Source organism: Bos javanicus, chromosome 2 (genome assembly GCF_032452875.1).
Source record: "Bos javanicus breed banteng chromosome 2, ARS-OSU_banteng_1.0, whole genome shotgun sequence".
In the NCBI taxonomy this organism is placed as follows: Eukaryota; Metazoa; Chordata; class Mammalia; order Artiodactyla; family Bovidae; genus Bos; species Bos javanicus.
In genome coordinates this window covers 39,789,142-39,807,446 of record NC_083869.1, presented here as the reverse complement: position 1 = coordinate 39,807,446, position 18,305 = coordinate 39,789,142, and the positions used below count along the sequence as shown (strand labels likewise).

The window sequence follows — 18,305 nt, the reverse complement described above, 5'->3', positions numbered from 1 at the left end:
AATAGCTAGGTCATTTTCAAATAAAATAAGATTCTGAAACATTAATTATTGAACACTAACTTCCTCTTACAGAGAAACTAGAGATTTTGGACTATTAATGAATAATGTTTGATGCTATCCTGAGATGTTCTCTAAAAATTTTTTTTTAGAAATTATCACTGGTGTTTATGTTCACCAGTCTATAGAATGCTAGTGTAAAGATCAGTTCTTGGTTGCTTAAGGAAAGTGGGATGTGTGTTTTCAGTAAAGAAGGTATGAGAAATTAAATTACATTTTATGAGGGGAAAAGGAAGTAGGTCTGACAGGTGGCTGTTTCAGGATGGAAGAACAAAGTAATGGGTACTGAGAGTGATAAGAAGGTTTTATAGATAATGGACCCCAAAGGAAGAGTTTTGTGCATAAATACAAGTTTTCTTGAGATGTTGAACTGCCTTTGATAATGGATATCAAGTTTCTTTACCTCTGAGGTGATCTGTTCTGTGTTTACCTTTGAAATCTTTTGTTAACTTTAGCTAAGTGAATATATTGTTTCACAGTGATCTATATAATCCTATCTGAGTGTTACAAACCTTTTTCATATTTATTGAAAACACTTCCTAAATCATTTGACTTCTAACTAACTTTGGGATACTTCAGAGGGCCCCTGAAACATCCCAAAGAGAAATATTAAACTACCTGAGTTCATTTGACATGTTAAATTACATGGAAAGTATTGTTGGAGGAGTGATGTATCTTCTCAGATTATATTGTATGGTTGATGTTACTAATACAGATATCCTAGAAATTATCTGAAATTCATGAAAATCTGATATGTTCTGGTAAAATGTTGTCAGTTATAATTCTAGTTATCATATTAAAGTGTTCAGTATTACAGCAATGACCAGGCTACCTTGCCAATTGCAATTTAATCAGATTTTAAACATGCCTTCTATGGTTTCACTCTGATGCCTTTGCAAGAATACTGCTACTTCAAGATTTATGGAAAAGACTTATAAGATTAAACAATAAACAATTTTTTTAATCTGGTAAACTGGTAACAGACTGGAATTTAGTCTACTGTCTGTGTTAAGAGAACAAAGTTTTCTTAGAATGCAGCTTTCGATAACACATAATGAATTTCTTTGCTTTTAAGTGATTTATATTTGTTTTTAAAATCTTTTGTTACTTTGGTAAAGTAAATAAACATTATTTAAGATTATGGTCCACGTAGACAAAGCTCATTTTGCTTCTACAAAAAAATAAGCTCTCGTGGTTAGACTTTTGCTATCCTGATGTCCTTAAAACATGGCAGTCAGTATCAGTTCAGTTCAGTCACTCAGTCGTGTTCGACTCTTTGCGACTCCATGAACTGCAGCACGCCAGGCCTCGCTGTCCATCACTAACTCCCAGAGTTTACCCAAACTCACGTCTATTGAGTCGGTGATGCCATCCAGCCATCTCATCCTCTGTCGTCCCCTTTTCCTCCCGCCTTCAATATTTCCCAGCATCAGGGTCTTTTCAGATGAGTCAGTTCTTTGCATCAGGTGGCCAAAGCATTGGAGTTTCAGCTTCAACATCAGTCCTTCCAATGAACACCCAGGACTGATCTCCTTTAGGATGGACTGGTTGGATCTCCTTGCAGTCCTAGGGACTCTCAAGAGTCTTCTCCAACACCACAGTTCAAAAGCATCAATTCTTCGGTGCTCAGCTTTCTTTATAGTCCAACTCTCACATCCATACAAGACTACTGGAAAAACCATAGCCTCGACTAGATGGACCTTTGTTGACAAAGTAATGTCTCTGCTTTTTAATATGCTGTCTAGGTTGGTCATAGCTTTTCTTAGAAGGAGCAAGCGTCTTTTAATTTCATGGCTGCAGTTACCATCTGCAGTGATTTTGGAGCCCCCAAAATAAATTCAGCCACTGTTCCTACTGTTGCCCCATCTATTTGCCATGAGGTGATGGGACCAGATGCCATGATCTTAGTTTTCAGAATGTTGAGCTTTAAGTCAACTTTTCACTCTCCTCTTTCACTTTCATCAAGAGGCTCTTTAGTTCTTCTTCACTTTCTGTCATAAGGGTGGTGTCATCTGCATATCTGAGGTTATTGATATTTCTCCTGGCAATCTTGATTCCAGCTTGTGCTTCATCCAATCTAGCATTTCTCATGATGTACTCTGCATATAAGTTAAATAAGCAGGGTGACAATATACAGCCTTGACATACTCCTTTTCCTATTTGGAACCAGTCTGTTGTTCCATGTCCAATTCTAACTGTTGCTTCCTCACCTGCATATAGGTTTCTCAAGAGGCAGGTCAGGTGGTCTGGTATTCCCATCTCTTTCGGAATTTTCCACAGTTTATTGTGATCCACACAGTCAAAGTAGTCTACTCCTAAATCGGAAAATTAAAAATGGGTGAACAGAAGCTGTTAAATCAGAGTCAGGGCTATGGGAGATCCAAGACAACTACTTGACTTTTCCCAGTCCCTGACAAACGTCATTTTTTGATGGGCTAAAGCCTTCCCTGGCTACAAGGTTAATATGAAAAAATTATATGTCACTAAATACTAAGTTTTGTTAATTGTTAAACTAAGTTTCTAGTTTTGTTAATTAATGTCTAGTGTTTACTAACACTCACTTCTGAAATAGTTCCTTGTTGTTATGGTATACTGCTAAAAGATTTACTTAAGTTATTAAAAAGGACACTCTAAGTTTGTTTCTAAAGCTTATCTCAATAAGCAATCATCAGATAAAGATCAGATGCTCCATGACGTACAACCAGGAGATTAACACCTGGCTATAATCATTTAACTAAGTCAGATGACCTGGGGTATACTGGGCCTACACCTAAGGAAAGTTCTTGACTTAAATTCTTGCTTGTGATGTTACTAATAACTGCTAGCTATATTATTTTCTATGTCACTTGTTTCAGAAGATTGTTTCTTATATTACTAAATGTTTGACTGAGCCTGTGATAAAATGTTGATATGCAGTTCCATATGAGATCAATGATTGTAATAATGTAACTCTAGATATGGGAAGAAGCAACAAGAGGGAATATTTTCCTGGACCAAGAGGCTAGTAAGACAGGTATGGTCCAGAGACTTTTGCTACTCGCAAGGCCTGTTCCAATAACAGCACACTGAGTGCCCTATCAATGGAATCTTCCCTAGACCTGGGAATAAGCCTGCCCAGCACTGCAGATTACAGTGGCCATGAAATCCCCCCAAAACATGGTTAAATATGTGGCTATGAAGGGACCCTGCTGACTGGAAGTTGGCACTTGCCAGCTGCCTCTACAAAGATTACATCGTGACCACTGCAAGCTGCTGATCTTCAACACCCCCTGAAAGGAGTTCAGGGTGGAGATCAGAAATAAGGCACTCTGTGCTCTGGAATAAAACCAGAAGAACTGGCCTTCAGATAGTCAGATGTTTTAGGTAAAGATTTTATGAGCCCAAATCCTTGTACCTTCAGGTACCCAGAGAAACACTAACATCATGACCCACTGTCTGGGCCTGGTTCTCCTGGCTAGCCCCTGAGCAGCTTTCAACTTCTATTCATCTTTGGGCCACGTACCTTTAACTTTCTTGTTAAGTTTGTTTCTTCTAGAATACAACAAATCCCCAAGTGGTAGTACGACAAGAATATTCCCTGACCAACACCCAGACAATGCTGAAACAAGTCCACCTTATCATCCCATGGACTCTCATCTGTCTGCATAAATGCACCTGGACAGAGACCAGGCCAAGGGAACCCAGAGCCCCAGACGCCCCTGTACAGCCTGAAGAAGTCAGAGAACTTATTGCCCCTTTCCCTTTGAGGCTGGGTTCCCAAATGCCTGAGAAGGGAAATAAGTAGATAGTTAGACATGAGCAGGGTATCAAAAGGGGCCAAAGAATTGGCCCTAAAAATAAAGAGAGGGAGGAATGTGGTGACCCAAGGACAAAAGAGCAGATAGAACCAAGGAGGGTCTTGGAATGCAGGAATGGAAAAACCAGACCCTTATCGTCCTTCCCTCCCCTGTGTTGTAACTATTAATGGGACAGTATAACCTGTCTCCCCTCCTACCCCATAGGGAGAAGGTATTTATTTGCCCTGCTCTTACCCTACCCAGTATCCGTGCCTTATCCAATCAGCAAATGACCCACAAGACCCCTATCTCACTCCTTGTACCCTGGGTATAAAAGTGGACTAAGGACCTTTGTTCAATGTTGATTCTCCCTTGAGCTGGCCCGCTGTTCTAACAGCGTCTCCCACTGTAATAAACTTTATTTCCCTCTCATTCTGTCTCATGCCTGGAAATTCTTTTCCAACCCGCGCCCGGACCACAACAATTGTGTCATCCATAAAGAAAGTGAAAGTGTTAGTCACTCAGTTGTGTTTGACTCTTTGGAGCCTCATGGACTGTAGCCCACCAGGCTCCTCTGTCTCCATGAAATTCTCCAGGCAAGAATACTGGATTGGGCAGCCATTCCCTTCTCCAGACCATCTTCCTAACCCAGGGATCGAACCTAGGTCTCCTGCATTGCAGGCAGAGTCTTTACCATCTGAGCCACCAAGGAAGCCCCATCCATAAAATACCCCCCAAATTTTGTGACCTCAAACAAGAATATTTTTTTCCTACACAGTGTCTGCGAGTCAGGAATCTGCCTGGGCCCTCTGACTCTCAGTTTCTCACAAGCTGCAGTGCTTTGTAGCAATTGACATGAATGTTGACATGATTCAGAGCCTTACAGGTTATTGGACTGAGGCCTCAATTCCTTGTGACCTATTGACTGGGGGATCCATGGGTTCCTTGACTCAGAACAAGACAGCTTGCTTCGGAAGTGGACAGCCATCATCATGACTGTATTCTGTTGATTAGAATAAGACACTAGGTCCAGTCCACACTCTAGGGTGGGGGATTACATACTAGGAAATGAGGCTGACTGGGGACTAAGCATCTTCTCCCACAGCCTGTGGGTACCTTTGGGCAGGTGGGAGCCAGGGGCTGCATGGAAGACTGCTTCTCCTCTCTCAGTCTAAGGTCCCTGCCTCTCATGGTGTGGGCATCTTAATGCCACGACTGCTTCTAAGACTGGAAGAGAGGTGTGTTTTAAATAATCTGGCTCTTAAATGCCATTTGAAAGTCAACTCCCTCATCTGATCTTCAACTGAAGAAAAAATGGTATATTTTAGTGCTGGAAGAAGAAGTCTGTGTTGGATTTACTAAGTAAAGTTGATAGAACTCATCAACACAGTGCATTCTAAAGAGATTGCAAATGTAATCGCCACTAAGCAATTTGGGATTTATATTCTGAGTTTAATTTTTGACCGCCTTTAAGATAAGAGTCCACTGCATTTTCAAATGAAACACCCATGAAACTTTGCTTCCTTTTGTTCACTTGCCTCTCTCTTGGTTGGGAACTACTAAACAGCTTGGTTCATGTCTATTTCATTTCTAATACTAGCACTTTCGCCGGCACTTAGGCTCTCAAAAATATGTACTAACATGAAATATTTTAGTGTGTTTAATACATCCTGTACCAAATTAGCTAAATATTGCTAGCATTTTCATTGTTTAGAACTCTACAGATCTTTTTCTGGCATAAATACTTAAAAAGAGTGACCTGGATCTACTATACCTGTAATTTCTGTGTTATTTTGCTAGTTCATTAGAGCATTAGCAGTTTTGCCCTTGAATCAAAGTTCTCTACTTTTCTCTCCACAGTTTCCAAATATTTTGTCCTTTTGAGTCAAGGGAATTGCCCTGATTTTATGATGACATTTGGGTACGATATTTAAACTGTTAAAAAGTTATAAAAACGACCCTTTGGTATTAAATGTAATAAATGGCTCTGAGTTGAATGCATGCACAGGTTCTCTTATATGAGCTCTGTGAGCCCAAACTGCTCCAGTTACATATTCTCGTTGTAATTGGACTCTATGACATTCTCTCATCCCCCAAGAGTACGCCAAGCCATGAACATTCCTCCTGGCTTCGTGTTGATGTATACTTTGGGTCTTTTGAAGTTTTGGATTTCATCTGTAACTAGCATATGGGACTCATAGTACTGTTGGTCCTCCCAATCCTGAAGAGGCAGAGGTGTGTCTGCAAGAAAACAAAACTTATTTCATTCCTAAGAGAGTTATTGCAACTCTCAAAGAGAAAGGAGGCTGGAATGACTTGTCCTTGTTCAGCCTCACCTTTCCCAAGAATACTGTCTTTGCTCATGGGTACTCTGTACTGGGTTCATTTGTTCTGGCCTGTATTTTTCTTTGTAATTCTACAGTGTTGTGCTTGCATGTCTTCAATTAGACTGTAAACTCAACATCAGAGGGTATCCTCTCCTTTTTTTCTTCTGTTTTGATGTCTTTGATCTCTTTTCCTGTCTTACACCCACTCTCACACCACTCTGGCAAGAGGAAAATGCATGTGGACGGCTAGTCTAGATTCATGGTGATGCGTTAGAGTTGGGGCTTTCCAGGTGGCGCTAGTGGTAAAGAATCTGCCTGGCAATGCAGGAAATGCCAGAGACGCAGGTTTGGTCCCTGGCTCAGGAAGATCCCCTGGAGGAAGGTAATGGCAATCCATTCCAGGGTTCTTGCCTGGAGAACCCCATGGACAGAGGAACCCGGTGGGCTACAGTCCACAGGGTCACAGAAGGTCAGACATGACTGACTGACCACACATGCATGTGCATTAGAGTTGACTGAAGTTGAGAGGCTGGCACATGTCTGGACCCTTTTAGTGAGGAGTTAAATGTCAGTTCCCGAAGGCATCGTAACAATACTGAGTTAACTTTACATGGGTAAAGATGGGTGCCAGTCTTCCCTTCAACCCTCTAAACACACCAGAGTATATTACTGCCATGAAATTGCACTGTAATATTTTCTAGTTGTGATTCATTCACAGTTTAATATGCTTCTAGTTCTGGTTTGACTTTTCCCCCAGGAAGAGACTAAAATCTCTTCATTATAATATAGACAGTGTACTGCACTTTGAATACAAATTTATCCATGTTCAGAGTAATTTTTCTTGTGATTGTCTCTACCCTGGAGAAGTGCCTTTAATGAATTACATACAAATTGTGTAATTTAAGAAGTTAATTTGGTTTTCTGGTTACACAGGACTAAAAACAGCCCTTGTAGAAAGAGATGATTTCTCATCGGGGACCAGCAGCAGAAGCACTAAATTGATCCATGGTGGTGTGAGATATCTTCAGAAGGCTATCATGAAGTTGGATATTGAGCAGGTAATTGTGTATGCTGGTTGTTAAACAAAAATTGTTACTATGCTTTTTTTCTACCCAATTAAATCAGTTTTTGGGTGTTTTTTTTTTTTTAATGGCCTTTAAGATTTCTTCCTACTGGAAATACCTATTTAGTGTGTTCTGCTGGAGTGTCTTTCAGGAGACGTGTGTCAGGTTTTTTTTGTAGTTGTTGTTGTTTTTTCCTGTAGCAACAGGTTCATGAGTAACCAGGGTCCTTTTCTACACAGACATGTCAAAGTAGCAGATTTACCAAATCACTTTTGGATGTGTTACGTTTTAACAGTTGTGATTGTTTTTTGTTTTGTTTTTCTGACCAATGGCCACCAAATTGCTACTTTCCAAGCAGGTTCAGGGGAGCTCTGTTGTAATACATAAGGAGTATTAAATTGATCTTAGCTGCAAATGCAGTCACACTGCATATTGTCACTGACATATTCTGAAGGAAAAGATGATCTGAGTCATGCTTTTTTTTTTTATGTCACACTTGGTTGTGTCCAGTCTGCCACCATTTGAAAACTGCCAAGGCAGTGTGGAAGATGACATTTCCCAGAGGGGGTAAAAAAAAAAAAGAAACAGCTGAACTCCCTATCTGCTTTTCGTCCATGAAAAACACAGCAGCACTAACTTGACATTGTCGATTTTGACTCTGTCCCCTTTTCTTACATGTCTGTTTAGGACCTTGATGGACATAAAGAAAAGAGCGTAGGGTTTAGAATCAGATGACTTGTGATGTGCTATAACTTATTTATTCAATTTCTATGAGCCTCAGTTTTCTCATTTGTAAACATTAGTGTTATGATAGTAATGCTGGGTCTTCAGAGAGGGATAATGAAAACTAAAGACAAAAGCTTTTTCATGATCATTTCTAAAATACCATGCAACTCCTAAGTACTATGTCTGCTTGGGCTAGTGGAGGCAAGAAGAAAACGTTTAACATGAATTTGAACAATCTGTTATTTCTTACATGAGAAAATATTATGGGGGGCTGAGAAAAGGGACAATACAGACAATGCAAGATAAATTGTTACAATAATCTTGTAACTCAAGTCAGGAAAATATCTTACACCTAGGAACTCTGACAGCATGTTTTTCTCCTATGCAAATACAGTTAAGGTTTCTAAAAAATCTTTCAGGTTGACAGCATGATGTATTATTAGAAATTTGATTAGGAGGGAGCCATCCTCACTCAGAGGTAGAGAGGTTTCTGTGTATCAATCAGTTGGCAGGGTGTCTATTTGCCATCTGAAAATATTATGATCTGTTACTGCCAAACTAATTTTCTCTGTTTTGCTTTTCAGTACAGGATGGTAAAAGAAGCCCTTCATGAGCGTGCCAACCTGCTGGAAATTGCTCCCCATTTATCAGCTCCATTGCCTATTATGCTTCCAATTTACAAGTAAGCCTTTTGGTATCATCAATATACTCTTTGCTTATCCGAGGCCAATAGAACAACCCAGTTTTAATGGCAGAAGTTCCTCAGTGTGTATTTCTTAAAGAAGTTGTAATTGGTCCTAATCTTTAATCCTTTTAAAATATTTTCCTTTGTTGTATTTAAAAAGTGTGACTTTTTCTAAATTACTCTCTGCCAACTCACCTCTGAGGGCTAGATCTTGAAGGCAAAGTGGCTTGTGTTCTGCTTTTATAATTAGTCGTTTTAAACTCCAGTTTCTGAGAGTATATAGAGGAACAACTGCATTTGCTCTGGGAAACATAAGAGGGTCATTTGCAGGCTAAAATGCAGAACCAGAATGAATCCTGCTGCGAAATCTGAACTGACATATATCAACTCCAAACCCTAAGCCATTTTGTGTCATTTTAAATTTCTGAGTTAACCAAACCTGAAATTTGGTTTGTAGGTGTCAGATAATCGTAAATTATTAAACCCAATTTTCTGAAGATTGTTAGAGCTATCCATCAAGTTGACTTAAACTGGAAGACAGATAATAGGAAATACAGGATTATGTAGCTCTGTTAGCTGCATGAGTGTTATGGGGTCTAGAAACAGATTTTATAATTTTTGTCTATATTTTGTCATAGATGGTTTGAGATATCTCATGCCAATGAGTCTCTACCCTGGGTGTACATTAGAGTCACTCTGGTCTTTGCCCTCGTCTAGTTCAGTTGATCTCTAGGAACACAAGATCCAGGCAGCTATGTTTGTTTTTGATGCTCCCTAGAAAGTCTAATATGCAGTCAGGTCCAGAACCACTGCCTTTGAGATGATTCATTTATGTATGTAATTCAGCTGGGCTGGTCTCAGAATAGGAAGGCACTTCTCTTGTTTCTTATGCAATACACTTCTAGATATACTTTGTTTTTCTTAATAAAAAGTATCATATAAAGTGACATTCTATACCCTGTTTGTAAAGAAACCTTTCCCCTCTTTATGCTGTAGGTGGTGGCAGTTACCATACTACTGGATAGGAATCAAGCTATATGATCTGGTTGCTGGAAGTAATTGCCTGAAAAGCAGTTATGTCCTCAGCAAATCAAGAGCCCTTGAGCATTTCCCAATGCTCCAGAAGGACAAACTGGTGGGAGCAATTGTCTACTATGATGGTACGTGATTTTTGTTTTTTCAGGATACTCATGACCCTTACAGTGTATTCTTAATGAGATAGTTTTGCATACTAATTAATGCTAATCTTACACAATACACAAACACACATGTGCACTCTGCAAGCAATGTTTTGCTTTTAACATCACTCGGTCTTGAATATTCCTTCGACTTTGAATCTCATGGTTGGTTTGGTCCGTTTTCCATCATTGTGCATTTTGGGCCCCACCTTCATGCCATTTAATTTGTTATGTGTTTGCCAGTGAACGCTTGCCTTATGAATATATTATAATGTTGAAAGCAGCTGAGGATCTGTTAGGTTTTCTAGATGAAACCTCTATTTTCAAGGGGTTATAAGCCTAGGGAAAAATGCCTCTGGGCTGAAATGGACATATTCATATTTTGCACAGGACACAATTCTTGAACATATAATTTATGTGATGAAGGTAGACGAACACTGCATCTGTTAAACTAGTCTGTTGTTTTTTTTTTTTTCTTCAGTCCCTCAGTTTTGAATGCTTATTTTATTGTTATCAGATATTTTCTAACAGTGACATTATCTAGTACCCATTTGCCTGGTGTTCAGTGTTCATTCATTGTGTTTGTGTGTGTGTTAACAAGTACAGTTTCGTACACTTTTATTTGAAGGAACTAACCACTTAACATAGCTCCAGATGAACCACAATACAACACAAAACATCACAGGAAAAGCTGTTTGTGAAATTTTACTGTGTTTCTTAAGGGAGAATGGAATTGGAAAATAGTCCAGGAATTTCTGTTTATAAATAAATAGCTGGACACAGATAACTGTACACGTTCAAAAAGTCTTAGAAATTTTGTGACACAAAGGATAGCTTAGGCCCCATAGCTCAGTGAGTTTTTAAAATCCCACTATGTGATCTTATGTATTTAGTGTTAGATATCTAAACTCTTAGTATGAAGAAATATTTTCTTTTTTTTCTTTTTTCAGGAGACTTTGATATTTATACTTCATAATACAGGATATCTTTTAGGCTACCCCCTTTGTTTCTCCTCAACGTTAGGTTTCTGAATCAATTTAGCTATCTGTCAGGCTTTCATGGATGAATGTGAAATGTATACATGAAGATGGGGCAATGGGGACAAACTCAAGAACGTATGCTAGGAGCAACAATGTTAGAAAAATGTTAAGGGTCTTTGACAAACGTTAAAAGCCAGAAAATGCAGTTTACAGTGCCTTGCAGCATCTAAACACCACAGGAGGGCACTTAACTACTTTTTTGGTGCCCCTGATTGAATCTCATGTTAAAGGACAATCTTAACTGTGAATTTTCTTTCCCTTCTTCAAACCCTTAACGTTAATCCATTGTAGTTTGTTGGGTGATTACATTAAAGAGGTTTTTGGTGCAGGAGGAATCAGAAGGCATTCTGCAAATGGACCCCTGTCCATCCTGCCACGGAAATGTTTGTGCCCTTTGCCTCTTAATTTCAATCCCTCCCATGCAAACTCTCTCAAGTACTTGGCCATTTTCTCTACCACATGATCTATTGAACACAAACTACTTTTATTTGTTATTTTTATTTTTTAGCTTGTGCATATCTGAATCTCCTTGAGGGGGAGTATTAGTGGATGTCATATCTGAATTTGTGGTGTCCTGTCTTATGTTGGTTTGATATTGTTATGAATTATAGATTCTTATTGATTACATAGAGAAACCAAGGGAAATCTATGTCACATAATGCAGGAGAAACATTATCATATTAAAATCAAAGGAAGGAGAATTTCTTTAATCTACAATTGGCTTTTATAGCTTGTTACAGATTGCAAAATTATGAGTTTAGCAAAGATTACTGAAAAGTTTAAAAATTATTTTTTAAAAGAATTTCAAATTGATATTTGAAAATTGATTGTGAAACCCAAGTCTTGAAAAAGTAAAAATCATTCTAGTCACTGGAAATAGTTTCTCTTTTAATCTTGTTCTGAAATGATGTAGGTCCAACTATGTCATGCTTGAGGCAAGACAAAACAGCAACGTGAAACAGTGTAGTTCTACAGTTTCACAGCTGTATTCACAGGTAGGGCAACTCTTGTTAAACCTAATGGTGTGATGAGCAAATTAAATAACAACATGGAAATAAGGTAGAAAGGAGTATATAGAAAGGAATTAAATGTAATAAATGTGTGCCCAGAGAAAGGAAAGGATGACTTACTCTTTAACCAGAAAAATAGCATTATTATCCTGCTACCAAAGTACTTCAGAAAGGAAAAAATACTTAAGCATATACCATTGCAGTTGAATTCTGAACATTGTAATTTACAAGATAAACCTTTCTTAACAATAGCAACAACATAACCACGCAGGAGACCCCAGTTCAATTCCTGGATCGGGAAGATCCCCTGGAGAAGGGATAGGCTACCCACTCCTGTGTTCTTGGGCTTCCCTGATGGCTCAGATGGTAAAGAATCTTCCTGCAATGCGGGAGACCTGGGTCGATCCCTAGGTTGGGAAGATCCCCTGGAGGAGGGCATGGCAACCCACTCCAGTCCAGTGTTCTTGTCTGGAGAATTGCCATAGACAGAGGAGCCTGGTAGGCTACAGTCCATGGGATCCAAAGTGTCAGATGCAACTGAGTTACCAGGTTATATTTTCTTTTTTATATTATGTTAGAGAAAACGATACAGTCATCTTACTGGTTTTCTGCCTGAGACTAGTCCAGTGTTTTTACTCTGTCCCTCTTCCCGTCCTACCAGAGAGTGACCAGCTGTACCGGTCTGTGGCCATTACCACTGATCGTGGGTTTCCATGTATAGGTTGGTGACTGTTGGAACTCTTCCCACATCAGCAAGAAGTGTTTAAGGCACGACAGGCTCAGGTGACTTGGCAGGCTGTGAGGTTCTTGAGCCAGCTATGGATGATTTGCCAGTTTTCTCAGAAACTTACTTGTCTTCCTCTGTCAACTTTACTCTGCTTGATCCTAGAGATCTTTGCTGCCATTCTAGTTGAACTTCACTCATCCAATCCAGTACACAGAAAATGAGATATAATTAAAAATCATTAAATATTTAAAACCATAAGATACCCCCATTAAGCTTCTGGAAGATGCAACTGGAGAACAAAATTACAGCTTTAAATCCTTCCTTCTGAGAGTCCAGTCAGTGACAGAGAGAGATATCTGTTATTTCATACTCAATGATGCCCTTAAGTATTCCTTATGCACATGTGAAAATAGCAACCTACGAGAAATTACATTGGCTTTCCTAATGTAAATAAAAGTTGGTTACAGCCATGTTTCAAAGGGGGAATTGAAACCCAAGTTTCACTAGAATATTCATTTTTATTCCAGCCTAAAACTCACAGCATACAAATAGATGAATTCAGCTTGTGAGAGAGCAAAGCCAATTTAATCTCTGGCTCCCCCGAGGTAAATGTAGTTCACGGTCCTGCCCCCACCCCAACCTCAGCTATAATCCCTGGCTCCTGGAGGTAAAAATGCACTGAAGTGAGGAAAATTCTGCAGCAGGATATAATGATCCAAAATGACAGGGACAATAATGACAATGAATTTCATGTCTCCCAGTCATGAGCTGGAGATGCTTGACTAGGCTGACTTATACAATTAAATTGTTACAGGTACAGCAGGAGATGCAGTTAGCTGTGTGCTTTGGGGAACGATGCCTCTGGCTAAAGGCATATCGTGGAATCCAGACTCTTTTGTTAGGAACAAACTATTATTCCTCTAGGCATGTACCCACAATTGTATACTTTAATAAAAGAAAGCCTGGGTTAAAGACAAGTCTTTTAAGGTGTTGATTTTATCTAGTTTGAAAGCTTTAAAAAAAGGAAAGAAAAATCAATTACCCAGTAACACAAAGGTGATCTTTTTTTTTTTTTTTTGGTCTTGTGTTTTCATTTTTGTTTCATTTTGTTTTTGGAGCATAAGTCAAACCTAAAGATGGTGCCTTTAATCCTCATTTACATTTTATAAACACAGTTGTTGAACTATAATTGGGTGTTATCTACTTTAAATCTGACAGATACATTGATTTCTTCAGAACAGAAATAGATACAATAAACAACCAAATAGTATGGATTTACAAATGAAATAGCTGTGCCACTATGCAAGTTTGTCTCTGTGCTTCTTAATACAGTTCTTGTGAGGTTGTTATGGTGATCCTAAAGTGGTTGTGTGAACCTCCTGGGTTGCACAGGACCTCAACTGGGGGTAAGGAAGAGTATTTTGGGACTTTTACTTAGACCTGTTTCTATCAAATTCCTTAGAAATGTCTTTTTTTACATAAGGTTTAAATGGCTATTATATATATATATATGTACAATAGTACAAGTATGTAATTTATAAATAAATGTCCATATTGGAGTTATATGTTGACATTTACTCTACTTCTGGAATACTCAACTTGATTTTTCTTTTTTGTACCACTGGGTTAGTAATTTGTCATCCTTTATAAATTGCAGAGAAACTCTTACATGTGGCAACCAGGAGATATGGACAAAAAGTTTATTGCAGCACTGGGAATAACTTCAAAAAGCAAAATAATTCAAATATCTAGCAAGAGACAAATGAATAAGTAACCTATCGTGTATTCACATAATGGAGTAAAATAGAGCATTGAAAGTGAATGAACTAAGCTGAGCTGAACAACAGGGATGAGTCTTAGAAAATATATGTTGAAGATGGTTTGATAACTTGTCTTACATTTGTAAGCAATCATACTTGAAAAATGCCTTCCAGACTGTCATGGTGGCTCAGCGGTAAGCAACCCACCTGCCAATGCAAGAGACGTGGGTTCAATCCCTGAGTCAAGAAGATCCCCTGGAGGAGGAAATGGCAACCCACCCACTCCAGTATCCTTGCCTGGGAAATCCTATGGACAGAGGGGCTTGGCAGGCTACAAGTCCATTGGGTCACAGAGAGTCAGACACAGCTGAGCGACTAAACAACAACGAAGTGCAACTGAAGCAGCCAATACTATGAAAGTAGATGGCTTAAGTTTACAAGCTTTATTGAGTTTTGAGCTGCACATCTATGAATTTAGTTTATAATGTGTTGCTCATGAAGGGTTTTGAGCCTCAAATAAATTAATAAATATAAATATAAAATATTTTTTAAGTATAAAATTATTTTAATTTTAATTGTTTTATTTGGGTCAATTTTATGCATATTGTATCAACCATCAAATTTCAGCTTTTCACAAAAATATTCTAAAGCAAAGCATCAATTCCACAAATGTCCCCATTTATATTTATATATATATATATTTAAAATTTGCAGATTCTTCCAGAAAATTTGTAAAACATTCTTAGGAAAAAGGAAAATATTGTGCACACACATATGTTTACATAAGTATATATTGTTTGAAATTTATTTGAAATTTAAGGGTTAAAAAAAAAGAAATTTAAGGGTTAAAGAACACTTTTTAAAAGAACTTACTCTAAAATTATCTACTTCTTGGATGTTGATTTAAAACCTATTACTTTTAATATTTTCCCTGTCTATATGAAGTTTTACACTTAAATAAATATAGTGAATAATTTTTATCTTGATTTCGTCCTGTCAGCTTTTCCATTGTATTTCTCTTCTTGTTTTTTGTGAGTTACATAAATGAAACTGACATTATTGCTCATATAGCAGTCATATATTTTGCCCCGCAATGCTGCCTTTTTGCTATTCAGTGTATCTGGATACCAACTAATGCTAAATGAAGTTTGACATGTACCCCTAAGAAACAAAACTTATAAATTGTGGCTTCAAAGGAAACCTTGAGTAAATAGGGCACATTTGTGTCCACCCAGGCTAACATCCAACATATGCTTTAGCTTCCTGATGGTGAGACAGAGCAAAATAGCCCCTAGGAAAGCTTGCAATTGTTTACTGCTCACTTGACCATCATGTATTAAATACCATCATATATTAAATTTACTCTCTTATAATTAGTTTTTTTTTAAGAAAATCAAAAGCACACAAAAGTAGGTTTGATCAGGTATAGCATACTGAGATAGTAATTCATTTTGAGATAGTAATTCATAACTCTGCATCTAAAAGCTTAAAAACAATGCTAAAATTCACCAGTAGAAGGATATGTATGCAAATGTTGTTTGAACAACTACTTCTGGTGGGGTCACAGAATGATAACTTCTCTCTCACACTCTGTTGCTTAATTGAGCTTTTAAAAAAGATGCAGGATCAAAGATAAAGCAAGTGTATCAAAAATCTCCATGCCCTCTTTCCTCCAGTTTACTCTTTCATCCAAAAAATCTTTCTGAAGGTTCTGTTTTCTAAGTACTGTGACTAGTATTAGATCCAAATGCATTAAGGACAGAGTTCTGAGCTTACAGATTTTGAGAGGGCTCACTGCATATATTCCAAATATCGGGCCAAACGTGGTCTCCACTACCAATAATGTTTTGCATTTGCGTAGCAGAGTATGGTTTTCAAAACATTTTTTTCCCCGTAAATTGTCTTAGTTGATCAAACTCAGCATATACTGGAATGGAAATCATGATTCCTGTTTTCCAGGAGAAGTTCAGAAGCAGAGTTAAATAGCTAGATCAATATTTTGGACATGCAGTGATGTGAAAATAATTTTATTCCTTGGTTAAACATAAAGAACTTTACAAAAAGTTATAACATTATGTCTTCTTTCAGCTATATTAGGTTTTAAGTCAGTTATATGCTTTAACAAAACATAGCCAAATAGTTGCATTTTTAACTAAAGGAAACTTCAGACATATGCAAAATAATGAGAGTAATAAAATGAACTTCTAGTTTCAACACATAAACTCATGGCCCAGCTTCATCTATCCACCTGTTTGCTGCCCCCAGATAACAAATATTCATCCTTGGATATTTCAGTCTATAGCTTTAAAGTTAAGAATTTTCTTTAAAATATAGCCACACTTAAAATGTTTAACAGTAATTCCTTAAGATCAAATGTCTGATCATGATCCTACGTCACCTATAATATCATAACTTTAATTGGCTCCCGATTAAAAAATAAACCCATAAAATAAACAAAATCCTAGTTAAGGTTTCTGTGTACCAATTCATTCTTTTTAACTAATAGTTTCCCATCCCTCCCTTTGTTTCCTTCCTCATGGTTTTGTTTAACAGTTCCCTTGTGTTTCCTGTACAGTGGTTTTAAGCCTGTCCCATTAATCTGTTGCTGCAAAAGAAACAACACCCAAGCTTAGTGACTCAAAATATCAATGGACTCTCTCTGAGTTTTGAGGATGGATGGGCTCACCTGGGTGTTTCTCATTTGGGACCCCTCCTATAAGCAGTGAGGTGCTGGCTGAGGCTGGAGTCTTCTGAAAGCTTTCTTACCTACATGTCTGGCTCCTGGGCTGAGAAGACTACTCCAGTTGGGGGCTGGTCCCACATCTTTCTCTCATCGTGGCTTTTCCACATGGCTGAGTTGGACTTCTGCATAGTCAGACTTCTTATGTGGTGGCTGGCTTACCCCAGTGAGAACCAAGAGACCGAGTCTTAAATGCAAGACTGCTTAGCCTTAGAAGTCACACAGTGTCACTTCTACCATATTCTACTTAAAGTGAATCACAGAGGCATCCCAGATTTAAGAGATTGGTTGTTGTTTTTTAGTCACTAAGTTGTGTCCAACTCTTTTGCAGCCATATGGACTGTAGCCCACCAGGCTCCTCTGTCCATGGAATTTCCCAGGTCAGAATACTGGAGTGGGTTGCCATTTCCTTCTCCAGAGAATATTCCCAACCCGGGGATCGAACCCATGTCTCCTGCTTGGCAGATGGATTCTTGACTACTGAGCCACCACAGTGCAAAAAATATAGGAAGTGTGGTTTATTGGAGGCGGGGAGGTGAGACACCTTTAGTGATTAGCTACAAGGAGGCTGGATCAAATTGTTTTGTCATAAATAATTTTTAGGTGGTGGTACGAATTTCCATCACTGGTCTTCTTGCCTTTTTGTCATGATTATTTTCTAGATTGATTTCAGTATGTCATTAGAGGTTAGAGGGTTAAAATGGCACTTTTCTAACTCTGCCATTCCAACTTCATTCATTAATTAGAATAGTTATAATTTCCCAGTATTAACTTTTTGGCTACCTTGTGATGCATTTTTGTATAAAATTTCTGGATAAATGCTAGATTCTTTCATTTATATGCTAGTTTTCAATAATAATGAGTTAGTTTTCTAGTATACTCCAAATGTGATGAGTTTTTTTAGATTATTAATTAAACTCATGGTTCTAAATATATTTGAAATGTATCAGTCTACCAGACCACCTGACCTGCCTCTTGAGAAATCTGTATGCAGGTCAGGAAGCAACAGTTAGAACTGGCCATGGAACAACAGACTGGTTCCAAATAGGAAAAGGAGTACGTCAAGGCTGTATATTGTCACCCTGCTTATTTAACTTATATGCAGAGTACATCATGAGAAACACTGGACTGGAGGAAGCACAAGCTGGAATCAAGATTGCCAGGAGAAATATCAATAACTTCAGATATGCAGATGACACCACCCTTATGGCAGAA

The 18,305-nt window shown here is 38.2% G+C and overlaps 1 protein-coding gene across 7 annotated transcripts in view; it reads left to right on the top strand.

Annotated features, from left to right (window-relative positions):
• The window catches only part of GPD2 (glycerol-3-phosphate dehydrogenase 2), a 240,175-nt gene that overhangs the window by 163,031 nt on the left and 58,839 nt on the right, over positions 1-18,305 (top strand). For all 7 annotated transcript variants that reach the window (XM_061437609.1, XM_061437601.1, XM_061437583.1 and 4 more), the window contains 3 exons: positions 7,094-7,218; positions 8,535-8,632; positions 9,632-9,795. In XM_061437609.1, the coding sequence (XP_061293593.1) occupies positions 7,094-7,218; positions 8,535-8,632; positions 9,632-9,795 (387 nt within the window). The remainder of the gene's footprint in view (positions 1-7,093; positions 7,219-8,534; positions 8,633-9,631; positions 9,796-18,305) is intronic.